The sequence below is a fragment of the Ranitomeya variabilis genome, chromosome 3 (assembly GCF_051348905.1).
Source record: "Ranitomeya variabilis isolate aRanVar5 chromosome 3, aRanVar5.hap1, whole genome shotgun sequence".
NCBI lineage: Eukaryota > Metazoa > Chordata > Amphibia > Anura > Dendrobatidae > Ranitomeya > Ranitomeya variabilis.
The window spans coordinates 321,348,508-321,370,652 of NC_135234.1; the positions used below are offsets into that span (position 1 = coordinate 321,348,508).

Below are 22,145 nucleotides of genomic sequence, written 5' to 3' on the forward strand. Positions count from 1 at the left end.
ATTGTGCACAGCCCTTTAAACGCTAACTGAAAAGGCACAAAAAATGGTTCAGGGGAAAAATGTGTTTCCTGAGTTGGTTTCTGCTTGAAATCCTTTCATCTGCAGTGGCAAGCGGCAGGCCGTGCGGCCGGTGTAACGGAGCTGTGTGGCCGGTGTAAGGGAGCCGTGCGGCAGATGTAAATGGAGCCGTGCGGCAGATGTAAATGGAGCCGTGCGGCCCAGACACAGCCGTCAGCTGGTTCGCGCGTACTCGCAGTGGGCGTGGCCTGGAACGTGACGCAACGTGCTGGGAGCGTGGCCGAACGAAGCGTCACGTAGCTGAACCGACAGAAGGGTGCGGACATGTGGTCGGTGGTGAGGCTGATTCGGCGTCAGCTCGGCACAGCAGCAGCACGAGGCTTAGTGTATGAGAAGCACGGAGAACCCACACAGGTGCTACGGTAAGACGCCGACTATACAGCAGCACAGCATCATGGGAAGAAGGACACACGGGAAACCTGACAAACCGGTGGCTGCTGGGAAGAAGGGGCGTGTCCACACTACCTATAGCTCCGGCAGCCCTTACTGACAGTGAGTGTAGCATTGCTCTGTGCGTTATACTGGCCTGTACAGCAGCCTGCCGTGTCATGGCCACAAGGGGGCAGTGTAGTCTTATGCTGGTCTGGTGAGTGAGACTTCATACATGGCGAACACACAGGGATAGATGAGCAGGGAATCAGGTGCACAAGTCCTAATAAGGCTATATGCACACATAGAATGATCCTCTGCGTGTTTTTCCTTCGGTTTTTGTGCGGATTCCACTGCGGTTTTCTATTATGGAGCAGCTGTAAAACCGCTGCGGATTCTGCACAAAGAAGTGACATGCTGCGGAATGTAAACCGCTGCGTTTCCGCGCGTTTTTTTCCGCAGCATGTGCACAGCGGATTGTGCTTCCCATAGGTTTACATTGTACTGTAAACGTATGGGAAACCGCTGCAGACCCGCAGCTGCGGAAACGGTGCGGATTCACAGCAAAATCTGCAGCGTGCACACATAGCCTTAGGGCTTGTGCACACGCTGCGGATTCCATTGCGGAATTTTCCACAGCGGATTTGATAAATCCGCAGTGCAAAACCGCTGCGTTTTTTCCTGCGGATTTATCGCGGTTTCTAGTGCGGTTTTCTCTTCGGGTTTTTACCTGCAATTTCCTATTGGAGCAGGTGTAAACCCGCAGCGGAATCCGCACAAAGAATTGACATGCTGAGGAGAAAAAACCGCTGCGTTTCCGCGTGTTTTTTTCCAGCAGCATGTGCACTGCGGATTTCATTTCCCATAGCCTTACATGGTACTGTAAATGCATGGGAAACCGCTGCAGATCCGCAGCAAAATCCGCAGCGTGTGCGCATACCCTAAATGTGCCCTTGGCCCCCCCCCCCAAAAAAAAAAGTCGTCTTTTTGTATTTGCCTATTTTTTTCCTCCCCTTCATTTAAAAGACATAACTTTAAATAAAATATTGTATAAGAGCTGATTTGTGGGATGAGTTGTAGTTTTGAATGACATCATTTTGTCATGTACATTCGGGAAAATAATTCAGTGTGATGAAATGATGAAAAAATGACATTGTTTTTTCTTTTGGGCTCACTATTAGGGCAACCCCTTCTGGATCAAAATGTTCGGCCCCCATAAAATAATAAAGCCTATACTCAGGGCTGTATTTGGAGTTTATGCTGCCCTAGGCACTTTTCGTGCTGCCTCCCCCATTGGTGAGTATGACTAATGCAGACACTGTCGGCAGTGACTTAGGCTACTTTCACATCAGCGATTTTTGCCTTTTGCAGCAGATCCGGCAGTTTTTCCGCATCTTCAGCGTAAGGGATCACTTACTGCAACACTGCGTTCGGCCTCATTCATTCCCTATGGGACTTGCGGACATGTGCGGCACTTGCGGTTTTGCCGCTATCCAGCAAATGCGGTACTTGCAGCATCGGAAAACAACGCTGCTATCAGTGTTTTTTTTTTTGTCTCACTGCAAGTGCAAAACCGCAAGTGCCGCACATGTCCCGCAAGTCCCATAGGGAATGAATGAGGCCGAATCTATGTATACGCCCATGTAGCTCTTTCAAAGACAATTCCAGCAATATTTTTACATGTCCAGTCCATTCATCTGAAATCGGTTTACATACATATGCAAATGAGGGAGTAGATCTGTTTCTCCAGCTCTATACCCGCTCAGTGCCACCTCTTCCCGATTGACTTACAGCTCTTTTTTCCAGAAAGAAACACAGCATAGAGGCTGTCAGTGAAGCAAAAGGAGGTGGCACTCTGCGGGAAATAGAGCTGGAGCGATAGAGGGTTAAGATCCACCATAGTCGTTAGGCATTATTTATATATCAATTGAAATGCTGATTTGGTCCATTATTACTGATTACAATGATACCTGGTGATGAAATCCGTCTTGTGGTTGTTAACGCAAAACTGAAAATAAAGATTACTGATATGCTCGTGCTCTGTGGTGGCTTCATGTGGCGCTCTGATTAGCTATTCATCTGTATGGCTTCTGACAGGTCACTGAATATTATATATATTCATTTCATTCTTCTATTTCCTGATATAAATTTATTTAAACAAAATTATATAATGTCTCAAAACGGCTATCCAGTAGATGCTACTGCGCCGGCACACCATCTTGCTAGAGAGAAGAAAAAATCCTCCACCAAGATGGCGCCGCCTGCGCAGTAGCATCTATTGCATCGCCGATAGCTGCTACTGCGCAGGTGGCGCGATTTTGAGACAGATTTTATACCAGCAAATAAAAGAATTAAATGCACATTATACATGCAATCATGCTGCAGTGCAGGCGCCTGCCTGCTGAAGGTGATTTAATTTAAAGGGAACCTGTCACCCCCCCCAGGCGTTTGAAACTAAAAGAGCCACCTTGTGCAGCAGTAATGCTGCATTCTGACAAGGTGGCTCTTTTAGTTATTGGTGCTGTAACTGCAGAAATAATCCGTTTTGTAATTTGTCAGAAAATACCTTTCTTCAGTCATGGAGGCAGGTCTTTCCCCCTTGCTGCAGACGCCACACAGCCGTCACTCAAATCTTCTTGGCGCCGCACAAGGTGGCTCTTTTAGTTTCAAACGCCTGGGGGGGGGGTGACAGGTTCCCTTTAATTTTTCAATATATATAATTTCAGTATGTAAGCTAGGGGGCAGATCAGTGAGGGATCAGTGACCTGTCAGAAGCCATACTGATGAATACATAAGCAGATTACCACATGAAGACCCCCTGCAGGCCGCCTCGGAGCACGAGAACCTCACTAACTGAAAATAAAGATTAAACAACAACCACAAGACAGATTTCATCAACCAAGGTGTCATTTTAATCAGTGTAACGGTGCCGACCACACACTGGAGGTTACTGTGCACAATCCTGCTGACAGGTTCCCTTTAACCCCTTACTGCCAGCTGACGGAATAGCCCCGCTTTGAGGTGGGCTCCGGCGGTGAGCCCACCTCAAAGCCACGACATGTCAGCTGTTTTAAACAGCTGACATGTGCCCTCAATAGGCGCAAGCGGAATCGCGATCCGCCCGTGCCTATTTACATACTTAAATCCCGCTGTGAAACCCTGACAGTGGGCATTTAACTAGAGCTTCCGTCGAGCGGCCGGAAATACGCGCACCGAGGACCCCGTCACGTGATCTGGTGTCAGCGCTACGTTGCCATAACAACCTGAGGTCTCCTCGAGACCTCTATGGTTGTTGATGCCGGATTGCTATGAGTGCCACCCTGTGGTCGGCACTCGTAACAATGCTGTAATTCTACTGCATAGAGGCGATCTATGCATCACCTGTATGTAGCAGAGGCGATCGCGCTATGCCAGCTTCTAGCCTCCCATCGAGGCTACTGAAGCATGGCAAAAGTAAAAAAAAAAAAAAAAAAAGGTTTAAAAATTAAAAAAAAAAATAAATACCCATAAAAGTCTAAATCACCTCCTTTTGCCCAAATCAAAATAAAACTAACAAAAAAAAATCAAACCTACACATATTTGGTATCTCTGCGTTCAGAATCGCCCGATCTATCAATAAAAAGGATTAACCTGATCGCTAAACAGCATAGCGGAAAAAAATCAAAACTCCGGGATTAGGGACATTGCATTAAAATCCAATAACAGGCAATCAAAAGAATTTATCTGCAAAAAAAGTGGTATAATTAAAAACGTCAGCTCGGCACGCAAAAAATAAACCCTCACCCAACCCGAGATCACGAAAAATGGAGACGCTACGGGTGTCGGAAAATGGAGCAATTTTTTTTTTAGCAAACTTTGGAAATTGTTTTCACCACTTAGATAAAAGAGAACCTAGACATGTTTGGTGTCTGTGAAGTTGTAATGACCTGGAGAATCATAATGGCAGGTCAGCTTTAGCATTTAGTGAGCCTAGCAAAAAAGCCAAACAAAAAACAAGTGTGGGATTGCATTTTTTTTTTGCAATTTCACCGTACTTGGAATTTTTTTCCTGTTTTCGAGTACATGACATGGTAAAACCAATAGTGTTGTTCAAAATTACAACTTGTCCCGCAAAAAATAAGCCCTCACATGGCCATATTGACGGAAAAATAAAAAAGTTATGGCTTTGGGAAGAAGGGGAATGAAAAACGAAAAAAGCTCCGTTCTTGAAGGGGTTAATATAATGAAACAAGTCCCATTCTATTGATAAAGGAGATTCTTAGACTTGTAGTTCCACTAACTGCTGAGCCCCGTCCACTCTAAGGCCGGCGTCACACTGGCGAGTTTTACGGACGTATGAGCGCAGAAAATACACCCGTAAAATACGCATAACACACGGCCCAATGATTCTCTATGGCCCAGCTCCTATCAGCCGTATTTTACGGATCCGTATTATACGGTCTTCTACGGCCGTACAAAATCGCAGCATGCTGCGTTTGTCACTGTATTGCGCAAAAAATCGCCAATGAAAGTCTATGGGGGCGAGAAAAATACGGATTCCACACGGACCAGCAGTGTGACTTGCGAGAAATACGCAGCAGTGTTCTATAGAAAAGCCGGTAATTCAATTGCTGGCTTTTCATTTCTCCTTCACAAACCCGACATGATATGAGCCATGGTTTACATACAGTAAACCATCTCATATCCCTTTTTTTTTTGCATATTCCACACTACTAATGTTAGTAGTGTGTATGTGCTAATTTTGGCCACTGTAGCTTGTAAAATAAAGGGTTAAATCGCGGAAAAAATTGGCGTGGGCTCCCGCGCAATTTTCTCCACCAGAGTGGTAAAGCCAGTGACTGAGGGCAGATATTAATAGCCTAGAGAGGGTCCATGGTTATTGACCCCCCCTTGCTACAAACATCTGCCCCCAGCCACCCCAGAAAAGGCACATCTGGCCTCTCTCTTCCCATTCCCGTGTAGCGGTGGGATATGGGGTAATGAAGGGTTAACGTCACCTTGCTATTGTAAGGTGACATTAAGCCAGATTAATAATGGAGAGGCGTCAATTATGACACCTATCCATTATTAATCCAATAGTATGAAATGGTTAATAAAACACACACATTATTTACAAGTATTTTAATGAAATAAAGACACAGGTTGTTGTATGATTTTATTATACTGGTAATCCACCTGATGACCCTCGTTCTGTAACAAAGGAAAAATAAAAAAACAACTATCTCATACCTTCCGACGCTCTGGTCAAGTCCCACGAAGTAAATCCATCTGAAGGGGTTAAATCATTTTACAGCCAGGAGCTCTGCTAAAGCAATGCTTGTACCTGTAAAACCCCCGGGGAATGAATGGAAAGCGGGGTGACCTGTAGTTACCTTGAGTCGTGGTGAGGCTCCCTCTGCTGGATGTCCTCATATGAACTCGAGCGTGGGAACTTTTCCAAGGCTCCAGTTCATGAGGACATTCAGCAGAGGGTGCCTCACCGCAACTCTAGGTAACTACAGGTCATTCCCCTGCAATCCATTCATTCCCGGGGGTTTTACAGCCACGAGCACTGCTTTAGCACAGCTCCTGGCTGTAAAATGATTTAACCCTTTCAGATTCATTTACTTCTTGGGACTTGACCTGAGCGTCGGAAGGTATGAGATATTTTTGAGTTTTTATTTTTCCTTTGTTACAGGACGAGGGTCATCAGGTGGATTACCAGCATAATAAAATATTACAACAACCTGTGTCTTTATTTCATTAAAATACTTGTAAAAAATGTGTGTGTGTTTTATTAACCATTTCGTACTATTGGATTAATAATGGATAGGTGTCATAATTGACGCCTCTCCATTATTAAGCTGGCTTAATTTCACCTTACAATAGCAAGGTGACATTAACCCTTCATTACCCCATATCCCACTGCTACAGGGGAATGGGAAGAGAGTGCCCAAGTGCCAGAATAGGCGCATCTTCCAGATGTGCCTTTTCTGGGGTGGCTGGGGGCAGATGTTTTTAGCCAGGGGGGGGCCAATAACCATGGACCCTCTCTAGGCTATTAATATCTGCCCTCAGTCACTGGCTTTACCACTCTGGTGGAGAAAATTGCGCGGGAGCCCACAATAATTTTTTCCGCCATTTAACCCTTTATTTTACAAGCTACAGTGCCCACATTTTGCACATACACACTACTAACATTAGTAGTGTGGAATATGCAAAAAAAAGGGATATGAGATGGTTTACTGTATGTAAACCATGTCTCATATCATGTCGGGTTTGTGAAGGAGAATTGAAAAGCCGGCAATTGAATTACCGGCTTTTCACATATCTCGCGCTGAATTAAATATAAATACAGTGTGTATAATATATATATATATATATATATATATATATATATATATATATATATATATATATATATATATATATATATATATATATATATATATATATAATTAGTATGATATTATATATAGTATGATAATATATATATATATATATATATATATATATATATATATATATATATATATATATATATATATATAATCATACTGTATATATAACGGATGCCATACGGATTACATACGGAGGAGGCCATGCGCAAAATACGCTGACACGCCCTGCCTACGGATGACATACGGATCACTATTTTTGGAACATTTCTGCGTATTACGGCCGTAAACTACGGACCGTATTTTCATACGCTGAGTGTGACGCCGGCGTTTGAGAGGGGGAGACGGGACACATCAGAGGCAGATGCTGCACATAACTGTAAACCATCAGATGTAGCAGAGCTGAAGCGGTCATGTTGCCCTGTATGTTCTGTGTATTAAACCAGCAGCCCCCAGGGTTATGCCAGAACATCGCAGAGGAACATGATGTGACATTAGTACAAGACATAATTTGAGCAGAATCGCTTGATGCCCAATAAACGTGGTATAACCCCTTTTAAGAAATCACAATACAATTCCCCCAGATAACACACGATTCCCTCAGCTCTACTACATCCATACTGATGCCGCCGGTGTCCGGTCTCCTAGTAACAATTTTGTACAAGTCTTGACACCTGGAGATCAGTCACATTGTGCAGAAATTCTGTGTTACATTTAGTAAGAACATTGGCTTCTCACTAGATTTCTAATGAACAGAGCAGATTTGCACAATCCACTAAGCTGCGGCTCTGCAGTGTGTGCTGGGACCTGTAGTTCCACTCAAGCTGCACACCCCTGCCCCAGAGACTGGGGGCTGCATATCCCACCTGTAGCTTCTAAAACTCCCAGCACAAAGTCTGCCCCCCATTCTCCGTGCAATAAGTAAAACAAGTTCTGCAGTCCGCCCTCTTTCCCCCACACCAGCTGCAGCGGATTGAAGAGTCAGACTGGACACATAGCACTGACCTGCTGGAGGACACTCGCAGAGCAGGGAGCCTGGCCGCATCTGCACCGGAGCAGCTCCTGCTAGGTATTGACGTTAAGGCTAGGTTCACATTGCGTTAGGGCAATCTATTTAGCGCATACGCTAGCGGATTGCGCTAATGCGATGTCCCAAAAGGGATCGCGTTTGGCGATCTCGCTAGCGCAGATGCCCGATCTGCGCTAGCGAGGAACGGACCTCGGACGCTGCAAGCAGCATTCGAGGTCCGTTCGAAAATAACGGGACATCGCTAGCGCATGCCAAAAATGGCATGCTTCAGCGATGCGTTAGCGACCCGTTAGTACATTGCGGTCAATGGGTGCGCTAACGGACCCGTTACATAGCGTTAATTGCGACAATTGCGCCATGTAACGGAGTCTGCTAGCGGACACCCATTAACGCAATGTGAACCTAGCCTAACATAGGAACCACGTGACACAGGCAGGTCACATGACTCGTCCCTGCGACATTTCCGCTCTGGGGTCTGCAGTGTATAGCACAAGTGGATGGGATTAAGGAAATAGGCGAGTGAGCTTTACTGCTACGCCATTTCCATATCGTAAGCAGCTGCAGCAGCCGGAAGACTGAGGTGGGCGGGCCGACTCCGGACAAAAAAAAAAATCCTTGCTCAGGTGCCCTCAAGTGCCTAGTGGCAATTACGGCCCTGCCTATGCTCCCCTCCTGTGCTGCCACTGTTCCCGCAGTGTCCGCTCTCGTGCGGTTGTTGTGATGTGTGACCCCGTCACCAAATCAGTGCTGGCGTCACTGTCTCTGCCTTCAGACAAATCGAACATGCCGAGGAAGTCCAGGCTGCAGCTGATCTCTGACTTCCTCTTAATTTTAAATTCGACAGGAGGTGGGGACAGTGACACAAGCGCTGATTGGGCACCGGTGTCACAACATCCGCACGTGAGCCCTGGGAGAGCGACTGCCGATACCATGGACACGGTGCCAGCACGGGAGGTGAGTATAGGCTTTATTATTTTCTGGGGCCAAGTGAGGGGTAGGAGAAGACACTTTAACCCCTTCATGGGGTATTTTTGTTTTTCGCTCCCCTCCCCAGAGCCATAACTTTTTTTATTTTTCAATCAATATGGCCATGTGAGGGCTTATTTTTTTTGCGGGACGAGCTGTACTTTTGAACGACATCATTGGTTTTAGCATGTCGTGTACTAGAAAACGGGAAAAAAATTCCAAGTGCTGGACTCCCCGGTGGCCGCTCCTGTTGGGAAGCTGGGAGGAGGCGTGCCCATCACGACGCTGTCGCCAACAGCTTCCGGGTCGCGCCGGAAGTGACGTCACACGCCGGAGGAAGATGGTGTGCTGGACGCTTCTGGGAGGGAGTCGTCCCAGGTGCGCGCACACCGCTCCTACCTCAATAAAAGAAGTGGCGTGCAATACATACAGCGGCAAACAGCCTCACATGGCAGACCCGCTGTAGAAGTACGCACACCGGAGGATGAAGGAAACCCACAGGCTACTGTGGTACCCATTGAACTCCTCAGCCAAGAAGCCAACCCTTCCTCATCCTTCTACAAAAATCCAAAGTCCTGATATAGATTTAGAGGAAGAACCAGGAGAATTAACTCCCTCTGATGTCTCAGACCTGGACTCCTCAGACGAGGAGTATGGCCACCCTTATTTTTTATCCGAAAATATCAGGGAATTACTTAAGCTGGTCAGGTCCACTATGGGGGTCGAAATGCCCAGAGAGCAACGCACGGTTCAGGATTCCATGTTTAGTAGCTTAGAAGGGAAAAAGCGCAGGGTTTTTCCTTTTCATGATAATCTGCTCAATTTAATTAAAAAGGAGTGGAAAAAGCCTAACAAAAAGATGTCTGTTCCACAGACGTTAAAACGTAAATACCCATTTGATGAGGAGGTCTGTGAAAAATGGCAAAAAGCTCCTAGACTGGATGCTGCTATCGCCAGTACGTCTAGAGGAATAGCCCTACCATTCGAGGACATGGGTGCTTTAAAAGATCCCCCTCGACAAAAAAGACGATGCCTTTTTAAAATCCGCTTGGGAGGTGTCAGCATGGTCAGTTAAACCTGGGGTAGCCGCCACTTGCACAGCTCGTGCTATGGTCAAGTGGCTTGAAGAATTGAGTGAACAGATAAAAAAAACAAATGCCTGAGAGAGAGGCTATTGGAGGCAATACCCTCCTTACAAAAGTCGGCGGGATTCCTAGCGGACGCATCAATTGACTCTGTTCGATAGGGCGCACGCACGGGCGGCACATCTAATTCAGGGCGCAGGGCTCTATGGCTAAAAAACTGGGCTGCAGATTTTCAATCAAAAGTAAAGCTCTGTTCAGTCCCTAGTGAAGGTCAGTACCTCTTCGGGAAGGCGTTAGACAAAATTTTGGAGAAAGCGTCAGATAACAAGAAACGGTTCCCGCCATCCCCCCTTCTCTAGGTGCCGTTGGGGTGATGCTTGCTTGTCCTTTCGAGGATCAGGGAATAGAGGTGGCCGGGAACGCTCAGACGACAGATCCATGCGAGGAAAACCCTGGAGAAAAGGTAGGGGATTCTTCTTCAATAAGCCTCCCCCCAAATCACACCCCAAACTTCAATGACGCCAGGAATCCGGTGGTGGGAAGACTTCGATATTTTCTCCACCAATGGTCAGCATTACTCGCCTCACAGTGGATAACCAATTTGTTATCCAAAGGCCTGCGACTAAGTTTCCTCAGCCCCCCGCCGCGGAGGATGATAATCACTCGGGTGGCCAAGAAAAACCAAGCCACACTAGAAAAAGTCCAAATCCTCCTACAGAAAGAAGTGCTGATAAAGGAACCACATCACCAAATAGGAGAGGGATTCTACAGCACCCTTTTCCTCACACCAAAACCAGACAGCTCACTGAGGACAATATTCAATTTAAAAGCGCTAAACCGATATATCCGGGTGGAGAGTTTCAAAATGAAACATTAGAGTCAGCAGTAAGACTACTCAATCCAGGCTGCTACATGGCGGTAATAGATCTAACCGACGCTTACTACCATGTACCAATCTGCGAAGAACACCAGCGGTACCTAAGATTGGAAGTGGAGATTGCGCAAATCCCCACTCCTCTACAATATCAGTGTCTCCCCTTCGGGGTGTCAGTAGCCCCTTGTATATTTACAAAGATAATCTCAGAAATGGCGTCCTATGTGAGGAAGGAAAATATACTGCTGGTACCCTATTTGGACGACATTCTTGTTGCCGCAGACGACAAGGGAAAATCGCAAAGGCAGTCACAAGAGTGCTAGAGGTGCTGACCAGTCTAGGCTGGATAATAAATTTTAAAAAATCAAGGTTAATTCCAGCTCAGATACAGGAATTCCTGGGCATCCGACTGGATTCAGTCAAACAAGAATGCATCCTCCCAGAGAGAAAGAGCTGGACCATTCAACAAAAGATAAGGCAGGTACAATCGGGTTAGCCTATCTCAGTAAGATCGGCAATGTCACTCTTGGGTGTCCTTAACAGCGACAATCCCAGCAGTCCAGTGGACGCAAGCCCATACAAGGGAGTTACAATGGCAGATCCTGTCCGAGCAGGCAGCGGATCCATACAACTTAAATCGAAAGATTCTCCTATCGCCACGGGTGCAAGAGTCATTAAAGTGGTGGCTGAGCACCGGAAACTTAAGCAACGCTGTACCTTGGTCAATTCAAAACCCGGTGGTACTAACCACAGATGCAAGTCCGTTAGGTTGGGGAGCACACCTGTCAGACCTAATTCTGCAGGGTCCATGGGAACCCTCAATGAGAGCAGCACCCTCCAACCTAAGAGAATTAACAGCTGTAAGGCGAGCACTTCTTCATGCAGGGAAAGAAGTCCAAAGGAGACATGCCACAATACTGTCCGACAACAGCACGACTATAGCTTATATAAAACCACAAGGAGGTACAAGATCAACATCCCTGATGGCGGAAGCCAAATAGCTGTTTAGATGGGCAGAAAGCAACCTTTTGTCCCTATCGGGTCCTCACTTGAGAGATGCGGACAATCTTGTGGTGGATTTTTTAAGTCGTCACGCATTACGCCAGGGAGAGTGGTCCCTGAATCAAGAAGTATTTGGGAAAGTCTGTGTCATCTGGGGCACGCCAGAAGTGGATCTGTTTACCTTCCGATTTTTTCTTGTGGCAAACAGGTGGAAGGTAAACAGGTTCTACTCCCTAAATCCAAAAGAACACCCAGAAGGAGTAAATGCACTGCTGTACTGCTGGAAGTTTCACCTTGGGTATGCGTTTCCCCCAATTCCATTGATCCCGATAGTCCTAGGCACGGTTAATCCTTGTCGCGCCCTTTTGGACAAAAAGGGCATGGTTCACATGGCTCAGACGCATGTCTATCTTGGACACATGGATCCTCCCGGATATCCCAAATCTCCTGCACCAGGGCCCGGTCCTACATCCTCAAGTGCACAGACTCCATCTCACCGCCTGGAACTTGAGGGACTCTTACTTGAAAAAGGTTTTTCAAAACCTTTAGTGGCCACTTTGCTCGCTAGCAGAAAGAAAAGAACATCGGACAAGTGCCAAAAAATATGGGAAAAATTCCTGGAATTTTCGGGACGACAGTTGTCCAATACGAGTCAAAAAGTCCCGGTAAAAGAAATTCTAGAATTCCTTCAAAAAGGGCTGGGAAGAGGGTTATCTACTAACACCCTAAAAGTGCAAGTCTCTGCCCTGGGTGCATTGTTTGACCAAAAACTTGCGGATAACCCTTGGCTCTACAGGTTCATCCGAGCCTCTCCTTTGCAGCCAGACACTCAAAATCACTACCCAAGGTAGCTCCCTGGGATCTAAATTTAGTTTTAAATGCCTTAACTTCTCCTCCTTTCGAGCCTCTTCTATTTCAGTAAGGCTATGTTCACACGCTGCGGATTTTGCTGCGGATCCGCAGCTGCGGGTCCGCAGCAGATTCCCATGCGTTTACAGTACAATGTAAACCTATGGGAAACGCAATCCGCAGTGCACATGCTGCGGAAAAAAACGCGCGGAAACGCAGCGTTGTTTTTTCCACAGCATGTCAACTCTTTATGTGGATTCTGCACCGTTTTACTCCTGCTCCATAATAGAAAACTGCAGGTGTAAAACCGCAGTGGAATCCGCACAAAAACCGCAATAAATCCGCAGCGGTTCCGCAGTAAATCCGCAGGAAAACCGCAGTGCCTTTCACCTGCGGTTTTCACAAATCTGCTGCGGAAAAATCCGCAGGTAAATCTGCAGTGTGTGCACATACCCTAAAGGCCTTGACATTGAAAACAGTCCTCCTGGTTGCCCTGATGTCAGCTCGGCTTATCTGCGAGCTGCAAGCTATCTCTGTAAATCCCCCATATACTATCTGGAGGACAGAGTAATCATAAGAACTGACATGGCCTTCCTTCCAAAGGTCAATTCAACATTTTAGGGACCAGGAAATAATTTTGCCCTCATTTTGTGCCAACCCAAAATCCCAGGGAGAACAAACCTTCCATTGTTTAGATGTCAAATGTTGCCTGCTCCAATATATAGAAATCTCAAAATCATGGCGACAGTCATCAGCCATTTTTGTCTCCTTCCAGGGGAAAAAAGCTTCAAAATCAACTCTCGCACGGTGGCTTCGTATGGCTATTTCACGGTCTTACTCTTCCTCAGGCCCGACTCCCCCACTGGGTGTAACAGTTCACTCTACAAGGGCCATAGCCACGTCCTGGGCTGAAAGGGCAAATGCGTCTGTGGAACAGATTTGCAGAGCAGCGGTATGGTCTTCACCCTCCACTTTCTTCCGCCACTATAGGCTAGATCTATTACTCTCAAATCTAGCCTTTGGTAGAAAGGTGTTATCTGCTGTTGTCCCACCCTAGGAGTCTCTTCTATTTTTTCCTCTCGTGTGGTGCTGTCATGGGGAAGGGAAAAAATGATAATTACTTACCGGTAATTTGATTTTCCAGAGCCATGACAGCACCGCATTAATTCCCGCCCTATCTTGGTGATTGTGGTGTGATGCACAAAAAAAGGGAGAACATTTTGTATTAAACATAAAAGGTGAATAAGAGTGACTTTGTTAAAATGAATATACATGTGAACTAATTAGGCGGTTACCTTGCATACTCTGAATCAAACTGAGGAGAGAGGTGCCGCCCCCTTCTTTTATCTCTGCTACAGGTTTCCTGTTCCTGGGTGCGGATACCATCTCTCATGTACGGTGCTGTCATGGCTCTGGAAAATCAAATTACCGGTAAGTAATTATCATTTTTTTTGTTTGGCTTTTTTGCTAGGTTCACTAAATGCTAAAACTGACCTGCCATTTTCATTCTCCAGGTCATTACGAGTTTGTAGACACCAAACCTGTCTAGGTTATTTTTTTATCTAAGTGGTGAAAAAAAATTCCAAACTTTGCTTAACCCCTTAATCCCATATGACGTACTATCCCGTTGAGGTGGGGTGGGCCTTAATTCCCACCGACGGGATAGTACGTCATATGCGATCGGCTGCGCTCACTGGGGGAGTGCGGCCGATCGTCAGCTGACTATCGCAGCTGACATCCGGCACTATGTGCCAGGAGCGGTCACGGACCGCCCCCGGCACATTAACCCCCGGCACACTGCGATCAAACATGATCGCAGTGTTCCGGCGGTATAGGGAAGCATCGCGCAGGGAGGGAGCTCCCTGCGGGCTTCCCTGAGACCCCCGATGCAACGCGATGTGATCACGTTGCTCTGAGCGTCTCTTACCTCCTATCCCTGCAGGCCCCGGATCCAAAATGGCCGCGGGGCTGCATCCGGGTCCTGCAGGGACTACTTCCGGGTCCAGAGCAGGCGCTGGCAAGCCTGCAGCGCTGTAAGTCAGACCGCTGATCTGACAGAGTGCTGTGCAAACTGTCAGATCAGCGATCCGTGATGTCCCCCCCCCCCCCCCCCGGGACAAAGTAAAAGAGTAAAAAAAAAAAAAAAATTCCACATGTGTAAAAAAACCAAACAAACAAAAAAAAACACCTAAATAAATAATAAAAAAAATATTATTCCCATAAATACATTAATTTATCAAAATAAAAAAACGAAACAATAAAAGTACACATATTTAGTATCGCCGCGTCCGTAAAGACCCAACCTATAAAACTGTCCCACTACTTTACCCCTTCAGTGAACACCGTAAGAAAAAAAAAAGAGGCAAAAAACGCTTTATTATCATACCGCCGAACAAAAAGTGGAATACCACGCGATCAAAAAGATGGATATAAATAACCATGGTACCGCTGAAAACGTCATCTTGTCCCGCAAAAAACGAGCCGCCATACAGCATCATAAGCAAAAAAAAATTAAAAAGTTATAGTCCTCAGAATAAAGCGATGCCAAAATAATTTTTTTCTATAAAATAGCTTTTATCGTATAAAAGAGCCAAAACATAAAAAAATGATATAAATGAGAGATCGCTGTAATCGTACTGACCCGAAGAATAAAACTGCTTTATCAATTTTACCAAACGTGGAACGGTATAAACGCCCCCCCAAAAGAAATTCATGAATAGCTGGTTTTTGGTCATTCTGCCTCACAAAAATCGGAATAAAAAGCGATCAAAAACTGTCACGTGTCCGAAAATGTTACCAATAAAAACGTCAATTCGTCCCGCAAAAAACAAGACCTCACATGACTCTGTGGACCAAAATCTGGAAAAATTATAGGTCTCAAAATGTGGAGACGCAAAAACTTTTTTGCTATAAAAAGCGTCTTTTAGTGTGTGACAGCTGCCAATCATAAAAATCCGGTAAAAAAAACGCTATAAAAGTAAATCAAACCCCCCCTTCATCACCCCCTTAGTTAGGGAAAAATAATACAATTAAAAAAATGTATTTATTTCCATTTTCCCATTAGGGTTAGGGCTAGGGTTAGGGTTGGGGCTAGGTTGGAGCTAAAGTTAGGGTTTGGGTTGGGGCTAAGGTTAGGGTTGGGGCTAAAGTTAGGGTTAGGCAGCGTCGGACTGGAGCACCTTGGGCCCACCAGAGAAAATCATTCTTGGGGCCCACTATGTAGCTACATAGAAATAGATACAAGACCACCAATTGTGCGGTAAAAAGCGCTAATATAAGGGTATAATATAAGGTAGTTCACGTCTTAATTATGTAGCAAGGGTTGGGGTAGCCCCCTCACAGAATATAATTTAGCCCCCTCATAAAATATAACGCAGTCCCCTCTCATAAGAAAAGAAGGGGAAAGATCATGCCCACATAGATAGGAACACCTCTATGCATATGATGGTATAGAAAATAGTTTTTATTAAATTGGCAAAAACCTCAAAATCTGCACACATGTGCACACAGAGAACAACAACAACACAAAAAATAGTAAAAACACTTAAAAAATGCAAATATGCAAACAACATGCCCATATATATGTATATGTCATATCCCAAGGTGAGGAAAATGACAGCCCACAAAACATATGCTTCCCACAATGAGATGACTACAATGACCTGACTACACAGACAAAAATAACGCAAAAATCAATGACTACTCCATGCAATGGATGTAGTGATGTCAGTATTGCAATACCATACATCCCCCTAATAAGGTGCATAATTATTGTGCAGAAAATAACAATAGTGTCAAGACTTAAATCACATGGCAAAGAGGATGTGCCCAGTATGAAAAAGCATACCAGTAATGAATGAGACAATTTAGAGTTTGAAAAAATAAACGTACATATGTGTATATGAATGTCTCAATAATAGTTCGCATGGGACCTGCGGAGGGGGGAGGGAGAGGGGGAACTAGACAATGTAAGGACCCACAACCTCAATCCCATAAACAAAAAAAACCCCATCATACCCACAGTCCAGAGCCATGGAAAAAAAAAAAAAACCTGTAGTAAAATGGGGAAGCAAGGTGTGGGATATCCCCTCTCATAGAATATAATGCAGCACCCCACAAAATATAATGCAACCCCCTCAGGTATAACACAGTCCCCACCATAGAATATAATGTAGCACCCTCATAGGGTATAATACAGCCCCCTCATATAGTATAATGCAGCCACCACAGAATATGATGTAGTCAACTGAGAGAATGCAGCCCCACCACAGAATATGATGCATCCCCCCATAGAGTATACTGTAGCTCCCTCACATAGTATGATGTAGCCCCCCATAATATAATGCAGTCCCCTGAGAATAATGCAGTCCCCCACAGAATATAATGTAGCCCCCTCATAAAGTATAATGCAGCCCCTCTCCACCCCCATCATTGTCCTCATCACCACCTCCATCATTGCCTTCTCCCCCACCACCCCTATCATTCTCCCCCACCACCTCCATCACTGCCCATTCCACCACCTGCACATTGCCTCCTCCCCCACCATCATTGTCCAATTCATCACCTCCATCATCACCACCATCATTGCCTCCCCCCACCACCATCATTGCCCATCACCTCCATCATTGCCTCCCTCCACCATCATTGCCCATTTCATCACCTCCATCACTGCCTCCCACCACCACCATTGCCCATCACCTCCATCATTGCCTCTCCCCCACCACCATCATTGCCCATCACCTCCATCATTGCCTCCCCCACCATCATTGCCCATCACCTCCATCATTCCCTCCCTCATCATGATTGCCCATCGCCTCCATCATTGTCTCCCCCACCATCATTGCCCATCACTTCCATCATTGCCTCCCCTCACCTCCATCATTGCCTCCCCACCACCACCATCACTGCCCATCGCCTCCATCATTGTCTTCCCTCCCACCATCATTGTCTCCCCCCACCAATATCATTGTCCTTCACCACACACACAGCTCACCGCAGCAGCTCATCACACACACACTCACACTCTCTCTCTCGCTCTCACACTCACACGCACATGCACGCAGGCACACAGCACAGCTCACCTCCCCGCAGCAGCAGCTCATCACACACACATACTCTCACACACATACTCACTCTCTCTCTCTCTCTCTCTCTCTCTCTCTCTCTCTCTCTCTCTCTCTCTCTCTCTCTCTCTCTCTCTCTCTCTCTCTCTCTCTCTCTCTCTCTCTCTCTCTCTCTCTCTCTCTCTCTCTCTCTCTCCCCCCTCTCCCTCTCTCCCTCCCTCCCTCCCCAGCTCACCTCCCCGCAGCAGCTCATTCCAGCAGCCTCTTCCTCACTGGATTCCTGGAAGCTTTCTGACTGAGACAGCAGCACGCTGGATGATGACGTTATCCAGCTGGGCTGTCTCAGACAGGAAGTAGGATGCCGGGAGGTGAGCTGCGCTGTGTCTGTGTGCCTGCATGTGTATGGTACTTTGTGAGTGTGTGTGTGTGTGTGTTTGGTGTAGCTTTACATGCGGGCAGTGTTAGCTGCACCCTGCAGCTAACGCTGCCCGCTATTAAAGATAAATGGTATTCACGCCTCTCCACGCCCATAGGGGCATGGGGAAGCGTGAATATTCATTTGGCTTTAGCAGCGGGGACAGGATCCTGTTTCCAGCTGCGGCTACTGGCACAGGACGGCCCCCTTGACTCAGGGGCCCTATAGCCACTGGCAAGGGGCCCCTGGAGCAGTGGGGGCCCTAGGCAGCTGCTCGCCAGTATGCCAGCAGGTGTCAGTGCCAGTCCGAGCCTGGGGTTAGGGTTGGGGCTAAAGTTAGGGTTAGGGTTTGGATTACATTTACAGTTAGGATTAGGGTTGGGATTAGAGTTAGGGGTGTGTCAGGGTTAGGGGTGTGGTTAGGGTTACCGTTGGGATTAGGTTTAGGGGTGTGTTTGGATTAGGGTTTCAGGTAGAATTGGGGAGTTTCCACTGTTCAGGTACATCAGGGGCTCTCCAAACGCGACATGGCGTCCGATCTCAATTCCAGCCAATTCTGCGTTGAAAAAGTAAAACAGTGCTCCTTCCCTTCCGAGCTCTCCCGAGCGCCCAAACAGGGGTTTACCCCAACATATGGGGTATCGGCGTACTCGGGACAAATTGGACAACAACTTTAGGGGCCCAAGTTATCTTGTTATCCTTGGGAAAATAAAAATTTGGGGGGCTAAAAATCATTTTTGTGGGGAAAAAAAAAGATTTTCTATTTTCACGGCTCTGCGTTGTAAACTGTAGTGAAACACTTGGGGGTTCAAAGTTCTCACAACACATCTAGATAAGTTCCTTGGGAGGTCTAGTTTCCAATATGGGGTCACTTGTGGGAGGTTTCTACGGTTTGGGTACACATGGGCTCTGCAAAAGCAACGTGACGCTTGCAGACCAATCCATCTAAGTCTGCATTCCAAATGGCGCTCCTTCCCTTCCAAGCTCTGCCATGCGCCCAAACAGTGGTTCCCCCCAACATTTGGGGTATCAGCGTACTCAGGACAAATTGCACAACAACTTTTGGGGTCCAATTTCTTCTCTTACCCTTGGGAAAATGAAAAATTGAGGGCGAAAAGATCATTTTTGTGAAAAAATATGATTTTATATTTTTACGGCTCTGCATTATAAACTTCTGTGAAGCACTTGTTGGGTCAAAGTGCTCACCACACATCTAGATAAGTTCTTTAAGGGGTCCACTTTCCAAAATGGTGTCACTTGTGGGGGGTTTCAATGTTTAGGCACATCAGGGGCTCTCCAAACACAACATGGCGTCCCATCTTAATTCCAGTGAATTTCGCATTGAAAAGTAAAATGGCGCTCCTTCCCTTCCGAGCTCTGCTATGCGCCCAAACAATGGTTTACCCCCACATATGGGGTATCAACTCAGGACAAATTGTACAACAACTTTTGGGGTCCATTTTCTCCTGTTACCCTTGGTAAAATAAAACAAATTGGAGCTGAAATAAATTTTGTGTGAAAAAAAGTTAAATGTTCATTTTTATTTAAACATTCCAAAAATTCCTGTGAAACACCTGAAGGGTTAATAAATTTCTTGAATGTGGTTTTGAGCACCTTGAGGGGTGCAGTTTTTAGAATGGTGTCACACTTGGGTATTTTCTATCATATAGACCCCTCAAAATGACTTCAAATGAGATGTGGTCCCTAAAAAAAAAATGGTGTTGTAAAAATGAGAAATTTCTGGTCAACTTTTAACCCTTAGGGTATGTGTCCACGTTCAGGATTGCATCAGGATTTGGTCAGGATTTTTCATCAGTATTTGTAAGCCAAAACCAGGAGTGGGTGATAAATGCAGAAGTGGTGCATATGTTTCTATTATACTTTTCCTCTAATTGTTCCACTCCTGGTTTTGGCTTACAAATACTGATGAAAAATCCTCACCAAATCCTGATGCAATCCTGAACGTGGACACATACCCTTATAACTCCCTAACAAAAAAAAATTTTGGTTCCAAAATTGTGCTGATGTAAAGTACACATGTGGGAAATGTTACTTATTAAGTATTTTGCGTGACATATCTCTGTGATTTAAGGGCATAAAAATTCAAAGTTGGAAAATTGCGAAATTTTTGCCAAATTTCCGTTTTTTTTCACAAATAAACGCAAGTTATATCGAAGAAATTTTACCACTATCATGAAGTACAATATGTCACGAGAAAACAATATCAGAATCGCTAAGATCTGTTGAAGCGTTCTAGAGTTATAACCTCATAAAGGGAAAGTGGTCAGAATTGTAAAAATTGGCCCGGTCATTAAAGGGCCACTGTCACCCCCTCCAGCCGTTATAAACTAAAAGAGCCACCTTGTGCAGCAGTAATGCTGCAGTCTAACAAGGTGGCTCTTTTAGTTTTTGATTCCCTTATTCCCTCAATAAAGCGTTTTAAAATTTGCCCTAACTACCTGTCTGTAGACCTGGAGGCGGTCCGAAGCCTCCTCTGTGAATCTCCCAACGGCCGTCACTCTTCTCTTCTGGGGATGTGGTCGCCACCCCCTTCGCGCTGTTTCTTCTTAAATCCGGCGCCTGCGCTGTGCGTGCCTGCCTGGGACAGGCGCAGTCTTCATTGTCCGTCATAGGTCAGATGCAGGGTGCCTGACTGCGCCTGTGCGGGCAGTGTGGCCACCCTGTTGCTGAATCCCCGCCCCGCACTGTGTTATTCATTATGCACAGTGCGGGGCTGGGGTTCCTGGGCATGCGCACTGCGCTGTTCAGACGCTCCCCCAGCTCAGACGCTCCCCCGCCTTCCAGCGTTATTTGCGGCTGCTTCATTCCAAACGCTGGCAAGGAAACCTGTATATTACGGCAACGCTGGAAGGCGGGGGACCGGGGGAGCGTCTGAACAGCGCAGTGCGCATGCCCAGGAACCCCAGCCCCACACTGTGCATAATGAATAACAGTGCGGGGCGGGGATTCAGCAACAGGGTGGCCGCACTGCCCGCACAGGTGCAGTCAGGCACCCTGCATCTGACCTATGACGGACAATGAAGACTGCGCCTGTCCCAGGCACGCACAGCGCAGGCGCCGGATTTAAGAAGAAACAGCGCGCAGGGGGTGGCGACCACATCCCCAGAAGAGAAGAGTGACGGCCGTTGGGAGATTCACAGAGGAGGCTTCGGACCTGCCTCCAGGTCTACAGACAGGTAGTTAGGGCAAATTTTAAAACGCTTTATTGAGGGAATAACTGAATCAAAAACTAAAAGAGCCACCTTGTTAGACTGCAGCATTACTGCTGCACAAGCTGGCTCTTTTAGTTTATAATGGCTGGAGGGGGTGACAGTGGCCCTTTAACGTGCAAACCACCCTCGGGGCTTAACGCTATGTTCACACGATGCGGTTTTCGCTGCGGATCCGCAGCGGATTTGCAGCTGCGGATCCGCAGACTTTTTCCATGTAGGGTACAGTACAATGTTACCCTATGGAAAACGAAATCCGCTGTGCCCACTATCCTTTTTTCGGCTTGAAAATCCGCGCGGATTTTCAGCGGAAAAAAAGAAGTAGCATGTCACTTCTTTCTGCGGATTCCGCAGCAGGTTTCCATCTGCACCAATAGGAAAATGCAGCTGGAAACCCGCAGTGGAATCCGCAGTAGAAAAAGGACTGAAAACCGCAGTGAAAACCACCGCAGGTTTTGCACTGCGGTTTTCACAAATCAGGACCTGAAAAATCCGCAGCGAAAAAAGGATCGTGTGAACAAGCCCTAAGGGGCTAAAGAAAAAAAAAAATCGCGCCATTTTCCGATACCCGTAGAGTCTCCATTTTTTGTGATCTGGGGTTGGGTGAGGGCTTATTTTTTGCATGCTGAGCTGACGTTTTTAATTATACCGTTTTGGTGCAGATACGTTCTTTTGATCGCCTTTATTGCTTTTAAGTGCAATGTCACGGCTACCAAAAAAGCGTAATTCTGGTGTTTTGATTTTTTTATCGCTATGCCGTTTAGCGATCAGGTTAATCCTTTTTTTTTATTGATAGATCGGGCGACT

At 46.2% G+C, this 22,145-nt stretch overlaps 1 protein-coding gene across 3 annotated transcripts in view; it reads left to right on the forward strand.

The window, feature by feature from the left end:
• The first annotated feature begins 227 nt into the window (after positions 1 to 227).
• Positions 228 to 22,145, forward strand: part of MECR (mitochondrial trans-2-enoyl-CoA reductase) — a 128,071-nt gene continuing 106,153 nt past the window's right edge. Inside the window, exon 1 of one of the 3 annotated variants that reach the window (XM_077295730.1) lies at positions 228 to 440. In XM_077295730.1, the coding sequence (XP_077151845.1) occupies positions 407 to 440 (34 nt within the window). In that variant the 5' untranslated portion in view covers positions 228 to 406. Of the gene's footprint in view, positions 441 to 515; positions 665 to 22,145 lie in introns of those variants that run through there. The other 2 variants (XM_077295729.1, XM_077295731.1) reach the window with 2 other exon arrangements.